Source organism: Crinia signifera, chromosome 2 (genome assembly GCF_055691185.1).
Source record: "Crinia signifera chromosome 2, ASM5569118v1, whole genome shotgun sequence".
Lineage (NCBI taxonomy): Eukaryota > Metazoa > Chordata > Amphibia > Anura > Myobatrachidae > Crinia > Crinia signifera.
In genome coordinates, this window is record NC_139218.1 from 369,575,460 (window position 1) to 369,595,030 (window position 19,571).

Genomic DNA, 19,571 nt, shown 5'->3' on the forward strand with positions numbered 1-19,571 from the left:
CAACAGCTTGAAAACCACTACAACTGTCCAGTCCTCTGCCAACACAGATGGCCAGTGCAAATCCGGTCCGGTTTAGTCAGTAGATCAGCCACTAGTCCGATTACACAGATACGCTGTTCTCAATCACACTCGGGTCCAAGTAGGGATATGGCAAACGCATGTTCTTGTTCCTCTCTTTAATGGAGCGGGAGATCTCAGCCAGCTTCTCCTGGAAATTCTTTATGAAGGTCTGTGGAACCGCCTCCGTAAAGCGCACATTGGGGTAATCCCCCAGACGTCTCTACAGGGGAACAGAGAATGTTAAATAAAAGCCTCAAAGTTATTTCAATGAATAAGTCCCTTCACCAAATAACAGTGATATGCACATACATAGATGGTGGGATTGCACTGGTTAGATCAGCTGATTTAGTACTTCCTCTTCTGAGCATATTACAGTATTCATACTGGTCCCAGTACTCACCCGGTCCATTGGCTCTTTACTGAGCAGCCACACAGTGGATATGCCCAAACTGGTAGTGTTTACTTCAGGCAATGCAGCCAGGATACTTTGGGTTGTGCTGACCCCTTTTACTGAGGGAGGGGGGCTTCTCATCGATGTGGGACCATTAGGCATTAAAGTATAGAAGTCAGACTGCAATGAAACCAGACAGGAATGCTTTAGACCAGAAAAGGATAGACAACACATCATAATACATTACAGGCCACGCTACTGTGTAGTGCAGCATTTCCCGAACAAAATTGGGTTGGTTAACAATTGTTCAGGTTTTTATGATGATCTCAATGGTTATGCAAAGGGGACTTCATTACTACCTCAGTCTGTTTGATTATCCATCTGGATTTAAAAAGCAATTGCCTTTAAACCTGGAATGTATTGGCAGAGTATGGGAAACTACTGTAGTGCATTGTGTTTCTGGAACTACTGTATATAGCAGGCATTCCCAACCACAGTCCTCAAGGCACACCAACCGTGCAGGTTTTAGTGATATCCAGGCTTCAGCACAGATGGTTTAATCAGAATCCCTCAGATACTAATTAAGTCACCTGGGCTCAAGTCTGGATATCTACAAAACCTGCACGGTTGGTGTGCCTTGAGGATCGTGGTTGGGAATGCCTGGTATATAGGCTTAGCACATTATCTAGTGCACATTGTCCTATGAAAAATACACAAGTGGTTTATAGAATATACAATTAGGCTTGTGACATGTATGTTACAGTTTAGAGTGTTGAATGCACACAGTATATTTATAATATGGATGCCTAATGTAGAGAAATGTTGCACAGCACAGTTTAGGGTCAGCAACCCTGTAGGTCAATGTCTCCAATGGTTGATCTCAAATTTGTCAATATGGTCTACAATTATCCAAATCAAGGACAGAGTATGAAATGCACCACATGGGAGTATACTGCAAACTGGTGATATTCAGTCACTCACCTGACCATTGTTGACAGCTGCATGCTGAGCAGAACAAGTGAAGATCACCATGGTCAGGTACTTAATCAAACAGGCCTTGGTCGTCAAGGAGGAGGGAATTCCTAGCAAATGGAATAAGCCATTAGTCATCTAGACCTTTCCTATACACTGCTGGAACATTCAAGGTAAGATCTGGACCATCACATTTGGTGCTGTATGACTTGATAATACCAGGATTACCATCATTTCAAAGATCAGGTTGGTTTAGTGTGGACATTATGATCCAAAATCACCGAACAAGTCACTAACCTGTAGATTTATACTCCAAGAATCCCTCTTTGTAGATCTCAGCCACCCAGGCCTGAAGTTCTGGGTCTGTACTGACCACCACATCACTCTCATAATAGTAATTAACAATATTGGATACAAAGCTGAAATGGATAAAGAGTTACAATGAGTGAATAAAGTATGGGTGATGTACATAAGGGATTACAGGGTGTGGAATTTTAGCTGACCAGATATGTTGGCAACATTAAGGGTTTCTACATCCTATTCACTGACCAGGTTGTGACAAATCATCGACCACATGTTCCACTATTTATCTCCCTCTGGGTGGTCAGCTAGAAGGTTTAGACCTACCTCTCCACAGCCAACCAGATCTTCATCCCATCCTCCCTGTAGAGGTAATTGGGAATGGCCTCCACTCCTCTTGCCTGGATGTCATCAGGGAGACAGAGGCTGCTGTAAGTGACCTCTTCCATTGCTTTTTTCAGCAGTACTGGAATCCCTCCTTTCCCAGTTACTATTATCTGGAAAAAATAATTACAAGAGGGTGGATGTTTGTTCCGGTGCAATACTGCAGCTGATATATTTAGGCCAGGTGTGTGATTTAGGGTTTAACTTGCATATAAAATGTTAGCTTTTCTGTTACCATTGTACAAGAAAGGATTTCACCTTATCAAAGACCCCATCATGACCAATGAGAGTAGATCTGGCAATGATATTGATCTCAAGGGTATAACGAAGATGTGGAATTATTAGCTGAAAGAGAAAGATTGCCATTAGGATCCCATCCGATATAGACCTTTATGGAGTAACAAATATATTTGAAATACAGAACACACCAGAATACTTTTTTAAATTAATTCTTGCTCTAGCATTAGCAGTCGCGTCATCCTTACGTAAAACCAGACTATGTTATGAACATTAATGCAAAATATCAAACCAATGACTAGTACAGGTATTTAGTCTGAAAGTTAATGCAGTACAATGGTTCACTGCCTACAACAGAAGATAATGTGACAGTACTATTTTAGTTGACTCACACTGACCTATCGAATGGGTGCAAGGTGTGCAGTGCACAGGGTTTACATATTCCCTTCAGCCATAAAATTATTCTTACCCCCTCTATGTCCAACCTGCAGCCCTCCAGCTGTTGTGAAACTACACATCACAGCATGCCTTGCCACAGTTTTGCTATTAGGTAATGCTAATACTGTGACAAGGCATGCTGGGATGTGTAATTTCACAACAGCTGGAGGGCTGCAGGTTGGACATGCCTGATTTAGAATATACAGCACTGCCAGACCTAAGGAGGCCTGCTTAGAGCCTGCACATATATCCTTATAAACCACCACTGGTGACACTTCCTAAGCCTCCACATTAACAGGACAACAGGGGCTCCACAGATATGCCAATGAGGAGACTGCCACTCCATATCAATATTGGGAAGCCAGATCTCACCTTGTACACTGGGTGGCCCATTGGAAGTTGTCTGGTGGTTGCAATGTTGAAGACCTCAGCAAACAGATGTGTACGGAGAAGGTGAGTGGCCACTTGATGCACCTGGTAGTCAGAATTGCGCACCCAGATCTTGGCCAATAACCAGTCACATTCAGAGTCACTGGGCAGGAAGATTGGAGAGTGCTCTCCTGGGGTTTGAGACAACTGTAAGAGACAGGATGATTATATGGTATTAGAGGTTTAGAAGTGGGCAGCAAATCTGCACATGAGCCTATTTCATAATTAAGCTTTAATGCATAAAATTTATCTATATCCCTACAGAATGTGTTCAAGTTTCACCTACACAGAGTGCTATTTTTCAGGAAGAACCAGCAGGAACTCAGTTCCTGAACCTCTAATTAAAATAAAACTTCTTATGGAAAGTACATTTTTAGTTACTGATGTCATATTTAAAGTCACCTGTGAGTGCCATTGTTTCTAAATAAAATATATAGATCTCTCTCATATATATATATATTTTTTTTATTATTTTATTATTTGTTTCATTGATCCACCCCCAGACCTGAAGTTCCTGGACCTATTTTTCCAGAAAAATAGTACTGCCTATACAATAGTAAGACATATGCCATCCACTATCCATCAAAAGGTTGAAGTAATTACTAAAATAGGATATTGCATCTACTTTATAGAAGAACTATTTTATGGACCTAGGTGAGCGCAGATTTTGGATAACAAACCGCAGAAATGCTGGGTCCTGTGTGTGACTTGTCTACATGCCTGAGAGAAGAACCGACTATGGGTTTTTAAAAGGGGGAGAAAAAAAAAAAAAAAAAAAAAAAACTACTAACAATACTGTACCAGTTCCACGAAGGATGTATGCAGCAAGTGTAATGTTAGCATTACTGCCACACAGCACAGAGATCATGGATTGGATTCCCACCATGGCCCTAACAGAGGTTGTTTTTTTTTTTTTATCTTTTGCATGGGTTTCCTCTAGAGGTAGGATGGTTAGTTAGCCCTGAGCAAAATGTAACTAGTGTTTATAAGCTAGATTCCCTACCACATGTAAACTCCACTGGAACAGGGACTGATGTAAGTGGCCAAATATACTCTGCAAAGCACTGCAGAATGTGAGCTTTATAAATAACTGGTAATAAAGGCCAAACAATTCTGCCCAGTAACAATTAACCAAACCTTTTTTTAGGAAGAATGAAAATGGAAGCATATAGGAGAATCACCTCTGTGAGGACTTGTGTCCATCTGGACCACCCACCATCTCTATATACTGACAGTTATTTATGATTGACTGATCCATTAACCTCCAGCAACAAAATACCCAGTGACTGGGGCACTAGAAGCAGTGAGGATACGTGGGAGCTACAGACAACTGTATAATCTGAATGAGAGTCCTGCAACCGGTTGTGTAATGTACGATACTGATGGGTCTCGTTCCATGGCAATATCTCCTATTTTACTTCAATTTCCCAGGCTTAGTTTTTATTGAAACTAATGCAGTATAGACAGTTTGTCCACATGTATAGCATTATCTGTAACAACCTTGTAAGAAGTTATGGATTAAAATACTCTGCTCTAGCAAAGTAGTCATCCCTTGTGGAACCCACACAGATCTGGGTCCATAGCTACAATCAAAGTATTTTCACACATTCATATTTTCACTTAAAGACCTTGAAGTCCTGTGGTGGCAGAGTAGGTTTTGTATCCAGTTAATAGAGCTACAGTGTCTAGACAGTAAGTCAATCGTGTAAAAATGGTCATTCCCAGAATTTTTTATTTTTTGGGACTTTTAGGAAGTTTAATTTATATAGCGGACTTTCTACAAGAGGACTCAAGGCGCTTTTAGGTCACCATCCATGTTAGGATAGAGGGAATGTAAAATAGTGTCTGAAGCATTGTGAGTGAGGCAAGCTATGCAAGGGTAACCGTTACACTAATTGATAGTCCACATAAAAAAATAAAAATAGATAAAATTGCCACCAAAGGTTCTATGCATAGTGCAAACACAGGCAAAAGGCAGCATCCCTGCCTAGTCCAGATTCTATAGAAAATTTGGGTCCAGGAGTAAAATAACACATTCGTTAATGTTTACATATGAACATAACCTTTATCTGATTATTACCCTTCCATGTCATCATATTGCTGTGGCATACTAATAAGCTCTTATTAGAAATTGTTGTGACCTCAGAAGGATAAAACATGGTTCCAGTTTAAAAATCTTAAAGTTGACCATGACTGGAATGGTGTAAATGGGTCTGTTGTATATGGACACCTGAAATACATGTTTCTATACACCACATTAACCATAATCCTACAACTACGATGTTTCCTCAAATATAAATGAAAGCAGACATTAGAAGACTTGCCTGGATGGCTATTGGGATAAGTTGGTCTTCAGGAGTTCTCCACAGTAGACACACAGGGGCAGCGATATATTGTTGCTTTCCATTTACAGAGTTATTGGCAGGGACCCCATGCAGCAGCTTGTAATCTGCCAAGTAGATATTACCTTTCTGCAAGACAAACATGTTTATTGCAGTGCATCTGGGTCAGTAGCCATGCTTTTGGGCTGCCTTGTTTCATAGGAATAAATAGACCCCTCACCTTTAGTTCTGTCTCAAGAGTGGTGGTGGTCCCCAGAGATGCAGCCACCATGTTGCAAGTAACTGGGAAGTTCTCAGGAATGTGGGAGCATTTCCTGATGAGTATAGGGTTTATGCCATTCAGGTATTGGCTACCAAAAAAGGTATCCTCCTTCCACATCTCAGCTACCACATCTGGGGATAAAAGACATGGAGGAACATTTGATATCATTTATTGCAGACAGAGGGACTACTGGGATAGCTCTGATCTTGCTTCTACAAGAGCACTTCACCATATAAGCTGAGTGTGTCCTATGACTAAAGAGGTGACAAACAAGACAAGCTTCTGTTACTCCCTTATCCAAGATATTCACCTTACAAGGAAACTGCCAAAAAGTACCTGAGTTATCAAACCCTCTCAGACAGAAGACTCGTTTGATCTCATCTAGATCAGTCCATGATTTTGCACTTGTGAAGCCTTCCAGCATCATTGCAAGTCCCCTACGAAAGAAATTGAGGATTCAAATAAACGGGTACCGGACGTGGTCCCGACAGTCGGGATCCCGACTGTCAAAACGCCGACGGTGCCCGACGGCCACCCACTATTTTCCCTTCTGGAGTCCACGACCCCCATAGAGGGAGAATAGAATAGGTTGGGCTCACCAGGCTGTCTGAGTCCAGGCAGTCGGGAACCCTATACCATACCCAAATAAACTACAGAGATTTACTAACATAAAATATAATTAATATGTCCCATAGCCCTACAAATACATACACTGATTTGGGGACAAACCATTTAAATTTCCACAACTACAAAAAAAAAAAAAAAGTGGGATTTGCAAATTGTGATCTAAAGCCCCATACACACTAACCCAGGGGTGGCCAAACTGGTCCTCAAGATCTACCAACGGTGCATGTTTTCCAGGCAGCCTGCGGATCTATAGTAGGAATGAATGCAGCATGTTTTAAATTGTGACAGTTAGTAATGACTACAGCTAGGTAACCTGGAAAGAGTGGATCATTGTTAGATCTCGGACCAGTTTGGCCACCCCTGCACTAAGCAATATAGTAAAAGATTTCTCAGAAGGGACCTACTTAGCAAAATGGTGTCATTATATCGCCTAGGGCGGGATGCTATATAGCAGAAATGCGGTAAAAACCCCGTTTTCGGGGTTTCTACCGCATTTCTATATGCTATATGGCGCCTCCGCAGTGTCAGCGCTGCGGAGGGAATCGCCAGCTAAAGCTGGCGAATCCCTGCAGAAGCCTATGGGCTTCTTACCGCAGCGCTGTTTGAGGGATCCGTCACGGATCCCTCCCAGCGTGCCCTGCGGCCGGCTCCGGGGTCTGCGCATGCGCAGATGGACTCCCGGGTCACAGACCCGGAAGTCCAGTGCCGGCACCGCATCGCAAGGGACAGCTCTTACCGCAAGAGCTGTCCCTTGCATGAATAACGGCATATGTTATAGCATATGCCGTTATTAAAAATGCGATGTCCGGCGAAGGGGGGCTGCGGATGTTACAACATCCCGCCCCGTGTGTGTACAGATTAACAATGGATGCTCCGGTACATTGCCCATCCCTTCCCTGAACATGTACAGATAATGTAGGTCCTTGTAAATGACAGCCATGTTGCTGCTCCCCCTCCATCACTCACAGCAAGTGTGTAAGCACTTGCTGATGCTGGCACCCAACAAATATTGCCACAACCCGAGATTGTTCCTGGAAAGGCACTTGGGCATAGGTTCCAAAGCCCCGTACACATTAAACCATTATATTCCTGACAAAACTATAGCCAGGCAATCACTAAGCAAATAAAACAAATATAATACTAACAGGTTAAAGGGGTTGTAAAAACAAAGGACTATTTGGCCAGTCATGTAAAGAAATATACATTATGGATATACAGAACTTCCTACTCAGACTAGATACATACACGGCTGACTTGGAATGCTGGAAGCTGCTCAGTTTTAGGAAGGAGTACTGGTCATTACTGGGCAGTTCCTCAACCTTGTCTACAGCAATGCAGTGAGGGGCACCTTCTGCATAACGTTTCCACCTGCAGGATACAGAGGTTTGTAGTATAAAAGAAATGCATGATTTTACTACATGGACCATTCCTAGATGTAGGGATTATAGAACAGTTTCTCTCAATGGGGCAGATGTATTAAGCCTTTTGAAGAGATTAAGTGGAAGGGGATAACACACAGACCACTTTCTTCACCAGGCTGAATACATCTGCCCCAATGTTTTACAGCCAGTGGGATCTGTTTAAATTAACGAGGCAGCTTAATGTAGAATAAGCGACCCAAAAGAAATCTTGAAAGAACTGGCTCAATCTGCAAAGGCTCAGAGACGGGAACGGAGATATTTCAGACCTAGTCACATGACAGCATAGGCTGAAGACATATCTAAATTGGTAGTAACAGTAGAGTTCATGCTAATGAAAGCTACACATAGCAAACATGTAAGCCTATCATGGCCGCAACTCCCGGAAAGTATTCCCTTTTAGGGAGGCGCCATCATAGAATTAATGCATTTTATCACAGAGAAACAGCAATAAAGCTGTAAATCGGCCACTCACTTGTGAGTTTCTCTCTCCTTCTCCAGTTCCTCTGTCCGTTGTTTCTTTAGTAGTGGGTGAGTATTGCTGGATAGTATGATGCCTGAAACAGAACAGATCCCAAGTGTACCATAGTCAGCCTGGTTTATGGATGGTGATTCCTCTGTATGCAAGATCAATACTGTGACTCCGTAAGGGAAGTGCCCATACATGGAAACCTTCCCATCTGTAGTGTTACATGCGTGCTAGCTAGTTTTAGATCAATCCCAGCTGTATAATAGACAGTACTGTACACAAACAGTAAGCTGAAGCTCTTTGTGGTCATACATTGGTTTAAGCAATTTTACCTATCCCACAATGGTGACCACCCACATGGAAGAGATCCCAAGGGAGCACAATACAAGTCTGGATAGAATCTCACCCTTGCCCTCTGGTATTTCCACAGTCATTCCCGTAGGTATCCATTGATGAAACGGGAACTGGTAGAGCCGACCATTAGGGCAGGTCACATTGACATAGCAGCAATACCAAGCAACTGTATTAAAGTTATTGTAGGTCTTTGTTGACAGCTGAACCAGCAGGAGCTCTCCAAGATCTTTCACTGTGTCAACTTCAAAGTCAGTCACCTGGAAAAGCAGAGCGATTTCTGAGAAACATGCACCGAGGAACCACAGAACATCACTATGGATCAGGGGATTTGCAGACAGAATTACGCATCAATTTACTGATTTTCTTCTATTGTTCATAAGTTTTGCAATGTTTGAAGCAATGGGGTTGTGATTTATTCAAAGCTAAAACCAAGAAAAATATATATAAATTGTTTGTTCAGGTAAGTACTTACACTAAGGGCATCAGCACACATGGCTAACGAGATTGCCTATACACCTGTAGTAATGTGTCTGTGCTAACAAATGTTCTCTGGTTAGAACAATGGCAATTTGGACAGTGGTTGAACACTGGCAATCATATTGGGTATGGGGTGTGGGCCCCCCCATCATGCCAACCACTCTCTCCAGGAAATGCCCTTACAGAAAACACATCAAGGCAGTGGGCCAAGCCCTCATGTACATTTGAGAAATGAAAGTGTAGGAGAACTCACATTTTAAGACTATGGGGGAGATTCTCTAACACAGAAATGCGGTAAAAACCCCGTTATCTGGGTTTTTACTGCAGTTCTGTATGCTGTATGGCCCCTCCGCAGTGGCAGCGCTGCGGAGGGAACCACCAGCCGAAGCTGGCAATTCCCTGCAGAAGCCTATGGGCTTCTTACCGCAGCGCTGTGTGAGGGATCCGTCACGAAATCGCTCCCAGCATGCCCTGCACATGCGCAGATGGACTCCCGGGTCACATACCCGGAAGTACAGCAACGGCGCCGCATCGCAAGGGACAGCTCTTATCATAAGAGCTGTCCCTTGGGTTAATGACCGCATATGTAAGAGAATATTAACATTAAGAATGCGGTGGCCGGCGAAGGGGGGCGGTAGAGGGCTGCGGATGTTCTTACATCCCACCCTACTTTTGTGAAATTAATATATTTTTTTCTCTGAACAGTCCAATGATCAGATACAAAGCTCATACATCATGTAACAGCTTATATTACTGGTATTATGAGCATACTAATAAGTACTTACAGCTCCAGGTCTGAAGTTACTCCACTTATGATCCAGGTGATGTTTAGCACTTTCTCCCAGGACCCCCAGAAGAACAATGGAGACTTGGTCACAGGTCCCAGCACTCAGGTCAGTCCCTGTAGCAATCTTTAGCTTGTAGGTCCCCATGTCTTCAGGTAATGCCTGACGGAGCAGTGCTGGAAGGAACGAGACCAGTCAGAAAGGTGTCAGAAATAGGATAAATTACTAAGGGCGATATTGAATCCAGGATTCCAACTATTGGAACATACTGACAGTCTGAATCCCAGGCCATTTCCACAAAGCTTGAAAGATACTCGATTGGTTGAATTTAACTTTCTGCCTTCTGAGTGGTGAAAGCAGCCATGAAACGTGGAGTAACAGCAGTGAATTTAGCAATCCATGGCCGTTTCCAACAAAACAGATCCAACTTTAACCCCTTGAGTGGTGGGTTTTGCTGGGGCAGGACAAACCTACCATGGCAGGTTTGTCCTGCCCCAGCAAAACCCACCACAGATCATAAGAGCCCACCCCCCCCCCCTCACCTTCGCTCTGGCATATGTACACCATAGGCTGAGCTCCCCTGCCCCATCCGCTAGTCATAACAGTGACCACAGGCGGTAGGCTCAAGGATGGTCGCTGTGGCTCAGGAGGACTAAGGTGCCTGAACTCCTAATCACTCCCAAGTTCCACCGAACATCCTCGAGCCTGCCGCCTACGTCACTGCTGTAAAGTGAATGGCGGCTGGCAGAGTAGAGGTGATAAGGGTGTTGTGATGGGCTCATATTAGTGGTATACCCGGAAATTTTCCAGGCATACCACCTAAAGGGTGGATCTGTTTTCCCAAAATCCCCCTTCAATGCTATCAGAAATAGTATTGAATAGGTGGCAGGCGCTATATCCCATTGGGAATAGTGGCTGACATTGATTACCCCCCTAAGGGTTCAATTTTGTTTTGTGTATGACCCTCCATCGATTCTGCAAATGTACAAATGGCAATGCCAAAAAAATATCCTGTCTGAATGAACCATCAGAAACAAAATGCCATAGTTTCATATCAGAGAAAGCTCAGATTTAGTAACCATCAGTTTTGTAAGCCAGATAGAAACCACAAACAGCTGAGCAAAATGTACAACATAAATAATATATAGCCCTGCCTGTGGGTGTAGCGATTGGCTGATGCACTGCAAAGCCAAGAACGATCCATATTTACTGATGTTCTGATGGCCCTCTGCAGGAAGAGGTGTGGATCCTATTGTCAACCCGACAGGGGTTTGTTCACCACGCCTTAGTGGATGGTAGGGCATGAAATACCGCCTGTCGGCACAGGTCAGCTCAAAAAGACCCAGTGAAGAACCCATGTTGACCTCATGAGCTAACCCATGTCAACCTAACGCATTTGTCAACCTAAACCCATGTTCACCCAACACGACTATCCCTGCAGGCAGCTCTGTATGCTAGGGAAAGTTGGGGCATGATGTAACATCTTTGGGCATAGCAGAGGTGATAATGGGTAAGGGCAGAGCAGGGGAGGGGAATAAAGATGGACTATAATGTCCAGCAAACCTGCACGGGCATGATCAGACTTGGAGAACCACATATGCCAGCATTCCTGGACAATAAGGAGGCAACTGGTGTTTGTTGTCCATTGACCATTAGTCTTATCCACTGCCACCGGGATACATGGAAAATCCCATTTCGTGTTCTACCTTGGGAGTAGGTGGGATGACAGCATTCTTGGGGAGAGCCTGACTGCAATTTCAGCCTTTAGCTGAGCAGCTTGTGGATGGTTAGTGTGTTTGCATATAGACCACACACACAGCATACTTGCCAGCATAACCCATTCCAGTAGGGACACAATGCTCTATTCCTGGACTTCCCTATTAATTCATGACTGCCATCACCTGCTTTGAACAGGATAATTGCTAAGAAAGGTGTTCCACCACAGGTGAGGGTAGTCATAAATTGAGAGAAGTCCAGTAACAGCATTATGTCCCTCCTGGAGGGGGTCATGTTCGGAGGCATGACACTGTATAGGAAAAGGGTCTCTAGACTGCACACCAACTGCTTGTAATGGGAGGTGCTACCTTATTGAGCTTTATAGTTATATGCAAGGGGGGGGGGGGGGGTTACATTTGTGGGAACATAGTACCCTAAAATCATCATAGCTAAAATAAAAGCCACAGGACATTATGAGTTAAATATAGCTGTGAAGTGTTACAGAGCATTGTGTGAAAGCAACTACTCAATGTTTGAAGGAAATTTAAAAAACGTTGAAAAAAAAAAAAAAAAAAACACGGATGAAAGACATACAAAGAAAGTGGTATAGAATGTGAATCTACACGTTAAGTAGTGATGCCCTAAAGCGGCCCAGCCAGACAAGTTCAGGGGTCCCACACCCAAACCCAAACATTCACCCCAAGAAACCTGCCACTATAGAAGAGCACTTACTTTGGATTGTGCCTGAGTCAGTAATGAGCAGTCAGTGCTAGGTCCCTGCTTATATACCGTGTGAGTGCAGTGGGGGAGGGGAACTAATCTAGACTGAGGCAATCTCCAACCTCAGGTGTGTAGGTATCCCCATACCATGGAATATATAGTAAATTGGGCTCTAGACCTCACTCCTTAGCTGCTTGTAATGAGAGGTGCTACCTTGCTGAGATTTATAGTTAAATGCAAGAGACAGGGAGATGCAGGTGCACTAATCATTACTCCTAACATATACTGTATATTGCTTATTATTATACTTATATTATAATATTAAAGGCTTTAATCAAATCTTTTGTCAAATATATGAACCTGCACACCAATATTGAGGTCACCTCTTTTGAGCAGATACCTAACACTCTGGACTACCTCCCTACATTGGTGGCAGTGGAGTAGGGACACTTGTGTGCACGCAAAGTACCTATGAATGCAGTACTCCTGTGAGGCCATGCCCCTGTTTCCCCCGCTCTGAGAGTTGATGGCTATGCCCTTTTTTTCTATTTGATTTTGCTTATAGAAGCAAAATTTAATAGAAATCGATTAGATAAATAGTCTTGGCAGGCAAGAATATATAATACAGATCTGTACTATATAGTCAAATCAAATGTGAACACAGTTGTAAGACTTGTAACTAACCCAGATCCAGACACAGACCCAGATCTCATAGTGGCCTAAAGGTGCATACACACTGTACAATTTTTCTGACCAATTTTGCTGAAAGAATTTCCCTTGAACCCAGTGTCCTGGACGAAAGATATTGACAACAGATGAAAGACGAAAGATCTAGCTACAGTTTATAGGCTCTTTTTGAGAGATATCCAAATTGAGCTGCATGCACAGTTAACGAACAACCTTGATGAACAACTTTCGGGTATGCGCATCATCATTCGTCGTTCGTCGCAAACGCTCTGAAAGATATTTTGACCAATTTTGTTCAGAATGGCCGAAATGAACGAAATTGGTCAAAAAGTTGGTCAAAAAAATTGTAGAGTGTGTATGCACCTTAATAGAAAGTGAAATCTCACCGTGTGTATGCATCTTCAGGTGTTTGAAAGTAACTACTTTACAGTGCGATAAAGATAACTTTTCAAAGGACGCACCACAGGCAACAAAGCAAATCTGTAACACATGTAAACAGCATAATCAGTGATTCAATATCTGAAGATGATGTAAATTAAGATAGTATGAGGGTTTTTGTGTGGCAGCGCAGTAGCGCACGCAGGGGGGGTTTATGAGTACCCAGAAACCCCCCCCAGGAGTCTAGGGGCCCTAGCCTGAAAGCTGAGGGTCCCCTCTTTCCATGGGTACAAGAATTTAAAAAATCGGCCCTTGGGAACCGGAGATATCTGACTTCAAAACAGTGGTCCCCATCCAAGCCTGTTAATTGCTCTTCCCAGTCAGATATTTCAGGTTCTGTCTGACTTAGAGTTTTTCTGAGGGTATATTCCAAAAGCTGGGACTCTTCCCCTTTGAGGGACACTAGTAGCTAGTCTCTACTGTTCCCAGAACCAGAGATATCAACCTTCCAGCAGCTGGTTATTGCTCCATCTCCACACACCTGGTATGTAGTTTTATATACTCGTTGGCAGCAGTGGCGTAGCTACATATGTGGCAGACCCAGCAGCGGCTTGGGGGAGCGGTACCAGCAGGGTCTGTGGTGGGCGCCACTGGCTGAACTGAGAGGCGACCCAGGCAGCAGTGAGCACTGAGCTGGTCCCACCCTGTACAGATCTAATGAGCGGGGACCCAGTACAGTGCATATTGAACGAGCGGGCCTGTACATATCTAATGAGCGGGTCCCCGCCCCATGCATATGTAATGAGCGGGTCCCATTCATTACATATGCACGAGGCGGGGGCCCACTCATTAAATATGCACTGCGCTGGGTCCCCGCTCATTAGATATCCATGGATCAGGACCAGCTCAGCGCTCACTGCTGCCTGGGTCGCCTGTCAGCTATCAGCTCAGCCAGCGGTGCCCATAGTCCATCGCCTCGCCCCGTCGAGCAGGTGGTGGTGGTGGTGTGAGTGTGTGGGGGGGGGTATGCTGGAATTTTTTTGGCAGGGGGGAGAATAATTTGTAGCTACGCCACTGGTTGGCAGATTGCTCTGCCTGCTGAATTCTGATCCCCTAGTCCCCAATACCATTTGGTAGATGGGATTCTCTAGTTTTTAATTCCATTAAAAGCTAAGAAATCTATTTCTGGGAACTGGAGATATCTGCAGTCAAGCAAGCTGTCCTCCCACCAGAAAATTATGAATAATAAGCCCACTCATTATACACCCCTCCTCTGCATATTAAACATCCTCTACCACCCTGGAAGTTATGTATCAGGACCCCTTCATTCAGCCCAATGCCCCTTTCTTCCACCCCATCTCCCACCATCTGTGCAGTAAAGGGGCAATTAGTGGAAATTACTGATCCAGGCCCTAAATGCATGAGCAGTTGATAGAATACCCCCTACCACTCGGGGGACATCAAAGCTTCCCCCACCCCTACCGCTTGAGGATAGGTAGGGGCCCCAATACATTGCTATGCCCAGGGGTCTACACTGCTGTTATGTATGTATGTATGTATATATGTGTGTGTATTGTTATTGTTATTATTATTAATATACATTTGGTCTATCTATAATACTTTAACTGACCCGGCATATACTGAGTCACCTAAGTGTCCATCTCCGTGCTTTGCTCCGCCCCTCTGGAAACCCCCTTCTGAAAATCCTGCGTTTGCCACTGCAGCTCTCAGTGGTTTGCAGTCATTTTGTCTCACGTCAAATTTACTCATGTAAATCTCTATATTGCTGTGCCCAATACTCAAGGACAGTGACAGCTCTACTGGGCCCTGGTAAAATGAGGAGGCGTGGCCACACCCCTGTTAAACAGAAAAGAAAAACTTTGCAGGCGCCTGTGGGCTGCAGGCGGCATTACACTCCTGCTCATGGAGAGACAGAGGACAGGCTACCGCTGCAACATACTCTCAGGGCCGTCTTAACAGCAGTGTGGGCCCCTAGGCAAAGCAATACACTGGGGCCCTTACCCATCTTCCACTCAACATGTAGGACCTGGAGCAGTAACTTCTGCTAATTACCCCTTTACTGCACAGGTGGTGGGAGGGAGAACACTAATGTGTGGAAGGGGGCACTGAGCTGAATGAAGGGTCCCTTGTAAATTACTTCCAGGGAGGTAGGGGGTGTTTTATACGCAGGGGAGGGTTGGATAATGGAGTTGGCTTAATATTCGTCATTATCTGGTGGAAGGGCAGCTTGTTTGAATGCAGATATCGCCATTATCTGGAAATAGATTTCTTAGCCTTCAATAGTATAAAAACCTAGAGTCCCAACTTTCAGGAGGTGCTGGGTACTTGGGGATCAGAGATCAGGAGCCAGAGCAATCCATTGACAAAAATATATAACTGTACACCAGACGTTTGGAGCTGGAGCAGGGACCGGCTGCTGGAAGGCTGATATCTCTGGTTCTGGGCATGATAGAGACAAGCCGATAGTGTCGTCAGAAAGGGGAGAGTCCCAGCTTTTGGAATGTACTCTCAGAAAAACTCTGTCAAAGAAAACCTGAGAAATATATATGACTGGGAATTGTAATTAATAGGTCGGTTGTGGACTGCTGCTTTGAAGTTGGATATCTCCAGTTCCCCAGGGCCGATTTTCAAAATTCTGGTATCCCTGGAAAAAGGGGATCCTAAGCTTATACACCTGGGGCCCATGGGCAAGTGCCCATTAATCCCATACGAAAAGACGGCCCTGCATACTCTCTCACCAGCTCAGCATACAGCACTGAGCAGCGTGTGCTGGGCTGGAGAGAGGCTGTTGCAGCCTGGGTCTATGCATGTGGGAGGGAGTAGCGGGCTCTGGGCACCTGTATTAGACCTGGGCCCAGGTAAATAGTACCCGCCCCCCCTCTTTGTGCCATTGCCAATACTAGCCATGTTACTGGATACATGCTTATCTACTTACCCTAGTAAGTCCATGGGGTTTAGCTGCCTTGTGGCTCGTCTGTATAAATCCAGAGAAGCTGCCATCTGTGCCGTATAAGTCCAGGGGTGCTGCTACTGTATGTGTCCTGTATAATTCCAGGGATGCTGCCATGTGTTGTGTATAATTCCAGGGATGCTGCCATGTGTCGTGTATAATTCCCTGGGTGCTGCCATGTATGCTGTATAATCCCAGGAGTGCCCCATGTGTGTCATATTAGTCCAGAGGTGCTGCTACTGTATGTGTCGTGTATAATTCCAGGAATGCTGCCATGTGACGTGTATAATTCCCTGGGTGCTGCCATGTGTGTTGTATAATTCCAGGGTTGCCCCATGTGTGCCATATCAGTCCAGCAATGCTTTACATTGAAACAAAATAGGGGTTAAATATTCTTTGTGTAATTTTGTCTCCAGGCAAATCATAGTAAGTAAAAAAAAGTAGTCTAGAGGTGGCCATATGGACCCATGTGGGTGCAGAGTCATGAATCCATTGTTGTATGATGGCTTTTCACCTACCGCTAACAGCAATATAAAAAGTTTTTTTGGCATGTTTGGGGATGTCAGGCTGGTCTGCTAAATGCAAAAAAAGAGCCAAAGGCATAGTACATTGAAATGGCATACCAAGGTTTACCGTAGCATAGTGGTCAGTGGCGGCTCTTACCGTTCTTGAGATGGGGGGCTGCCGCAATGCAGGGCCCCCCTCTGATGCCACTGCTACTGCCACTACCACGTTCTCCGTGCTCCCCGGGCGCTGGTTCTCTGCACAGGGCCAGTGCATGCGCAGTAACTACATACATACTGCGCATACGCTGGCCCAAGCCTCCATGGGCTGCCTTTGTAGCAGCCCCCGGAGGCTTAATCGGATTCCCGGGTCCGGCGCATGCACAGTATGGTCTGCGGTACTGCGCATGCACAGAACCCGTTTTGGGGGCTGCTGTGATGATTGTACATATAGTGATGTTTTACATACATACTATAATTACTATAATTTTTAATATAAAATACTGTGGTGTTTTGAAAGTATTCTCCCCACAGGGGAAAGATATAGACAGCACAAAATGTGTATAGTATATATTTATTCAGCCATGCCTTCACAGAAGGCAACACAGACTTTCACAGAAAGTGTTAAACAGTGGACATACACACACCCTCGCAGAGGGCAGCATAGACTTTAGTGTAAAGTAATAAATGCCTCCCTTGGCACCTTCATGGAAGGTAATGCACAATCTAGGGAGGAAAAGATCCACCCCGTTCAGGCAGCATGGACTTCACAGGGCAATCTGCCCTATGGCAACGCCAGGGGACGGAATTATCAACTTAACCCTACAGGGGAGCCTGATCCCCGAGTGTCTGAGACATGAACACTAATTAATAAAGTTGGGAGACTCGCGACCAGCACGAGCTCCCTGGGTTTTACCCGCCTAACTGAAAGGGATAAAAGAGGCAGTTGACAGGAGTGGAGGGAAGCGGTTACCTCAGGAAGAGAGGAGAGAGGACACGGCAGAGCTGCGCAGCAGGATAAGGTGTGGAGAGCGGTGCTGCGGCGGGCGTTAATACTCACCAGTGTGCCCGGTCCCCTGACAGCGTCACCGGTGACAGCAGTGAAGAGCTCCGGTGGACGGTGCAGACGATCCCGACGCCGAGTTCTGTAGTGAGAGGCGCAATCACCGGCGGCATCTGAGGTGATCCCCGCTGAGAGGCCGGCGCGTCATCGAGGGGCGGCGTCCATCCATATTGAGGCCGGAGTCAACAGCGTCATCGCTGGGCGGCCTGAGAGGAGGGGAGAGCACAGTAAGCCGGCCGCAGAGACAGAGGCTGGGCGGATCCAGAGACAGAGAAGGAGAGAGGGGCGCGGTGAGTGTGTATTGCTCCAGCCCATATTTAACCCTATACCCCCCTCAGCCAGTTTCACCACTACACCCAGCTCAGTACAGGCAAAAGCAGTACCGTTCATCTCCAGTGCAGACTATCACTCCTGTCACATACTGTAGCAGTTCAGCTCAGAGTGACAGCACATCACCAGCGCAGACTATCACTCCTGTCACATAGCAGTTCAGCTCAGAGTCAGTACAAGCAAAAGCAGTATCGTTCATCTCCAGTGCAGACTATCACTCCTGTCACATAGCAGTTCAGCTCAGAGTGACAGCACATCACCAGCGCAGACTATCACTCCTGTCACATAGCAGTTCAGCTCAGAGTCAGTACAAGCAAAAGCTGTATCGTTCATCTCCAGTGCAGACTATCACTACTGTTACAGGGTAATTCAGCTCAGATTGACAATGCATCACCCATACACGGTTGCACGATACAGCTGCAAATCTACTATTAAGCATCTCTGTACAGTTGGAATCAGTGCAGCTTAGTTATACACAGAAGAGCACAGTACAGCTGCTGACTAAGGAATTGCAGCGGTGTCTTGAAAAGCATCCTGCTGTCAGTCTTTACCCAGTAGTGGACAGAATAAGACGTCCAGCTTTGGAGGCACTGTTCCAGTGTAATAGTTAACGACTGTGTCATCCCAGTGCACTCTATATGTAAGTTCTATAGCCACTTCCTTGGCAGATTACATATAGGCTGAGATACCTTCAGAGGAGATATACTGGTCACGTGAGCAACAGTCAGGGTCTAGAATAACAGAACTGAATGGCCAAGCCTAAGGAGTACCGATACAAGTGAAGCGTGAGAAATTTGTACTATTTAGATACTTATCCCGTGGTCTGCTCGCTTCTACATATATAAATATAACAGGCTAAACCCGGCTTACAAGAAGCCAGGGGACGCCTAAGGAGACGTTATAATCGTCCTAGCTGACATAAGGGAACTACAACATCTCTACCAGAGACAGAGAAACAACTCGTAGCATACAGGAGAGAAATTATATAGGGAGCACCAGGGGCTAAACCCGGCTTTCGTTGGGCCAGGGGACGCCTCCAACAGGATCTTCAGAGTAGCAGATACAGCGTTACAACGACTAAAGTAGAAAGAGTCAGAGCAGGAAATTACAGTCAACGTACCTCTACGTCTATTATAGTCGGTGCCTAGCAGCTCAACCTAGAAAAAGAACAGTTCAACTTAGAAACATTTGATATAACGGTTTAGTTACGGTTAGGAAATTCTAAACTTTATATAAGTATACCTTATTGCGCAATAAG

The 19,571-nt window shown here is 44.9% G+C and overlaps 1 protein-coding gene across 1 annotated transcript; it reads right to left on the minus strand.

The window, feature by feature from the left end:
- LOC146058059 (hydroperoxide isomerase ALOXE3-like) lies at positions 1-10,113 on the minus strand. The gene is made up of 14 exons (XM_083170022.1): positions 9,946-10,113; positions 8,736-8,940; positions 8,336-8,417; positions 7,688-7,810; positions 6,152-6,252; positions 5,774-5,946; positions 5,536-5,682; positions 3,155-3,358; positions 2,366-2,452; positions 2,051-2,220; positions 1,721-1,842; positions 1,433-1,533; positions 461-631; positions 1-280 (listed from the first exon to the last, which is right to left on the minus strand). The coding sequence occupies exons 1-14, from the start codon at positions 10,090-10,092 to the stop codon at positions 101-103; spliced, it is 2,013 nt and encodes a 670-aa protein (XP_083026148.1). The 5' UTR covers positions 10,093-10,113; the 3' UTR covers positions 1-100.
- Between the last annotated feature and the right edge of the window lie 9,458 nt (positions 10,114-19,571).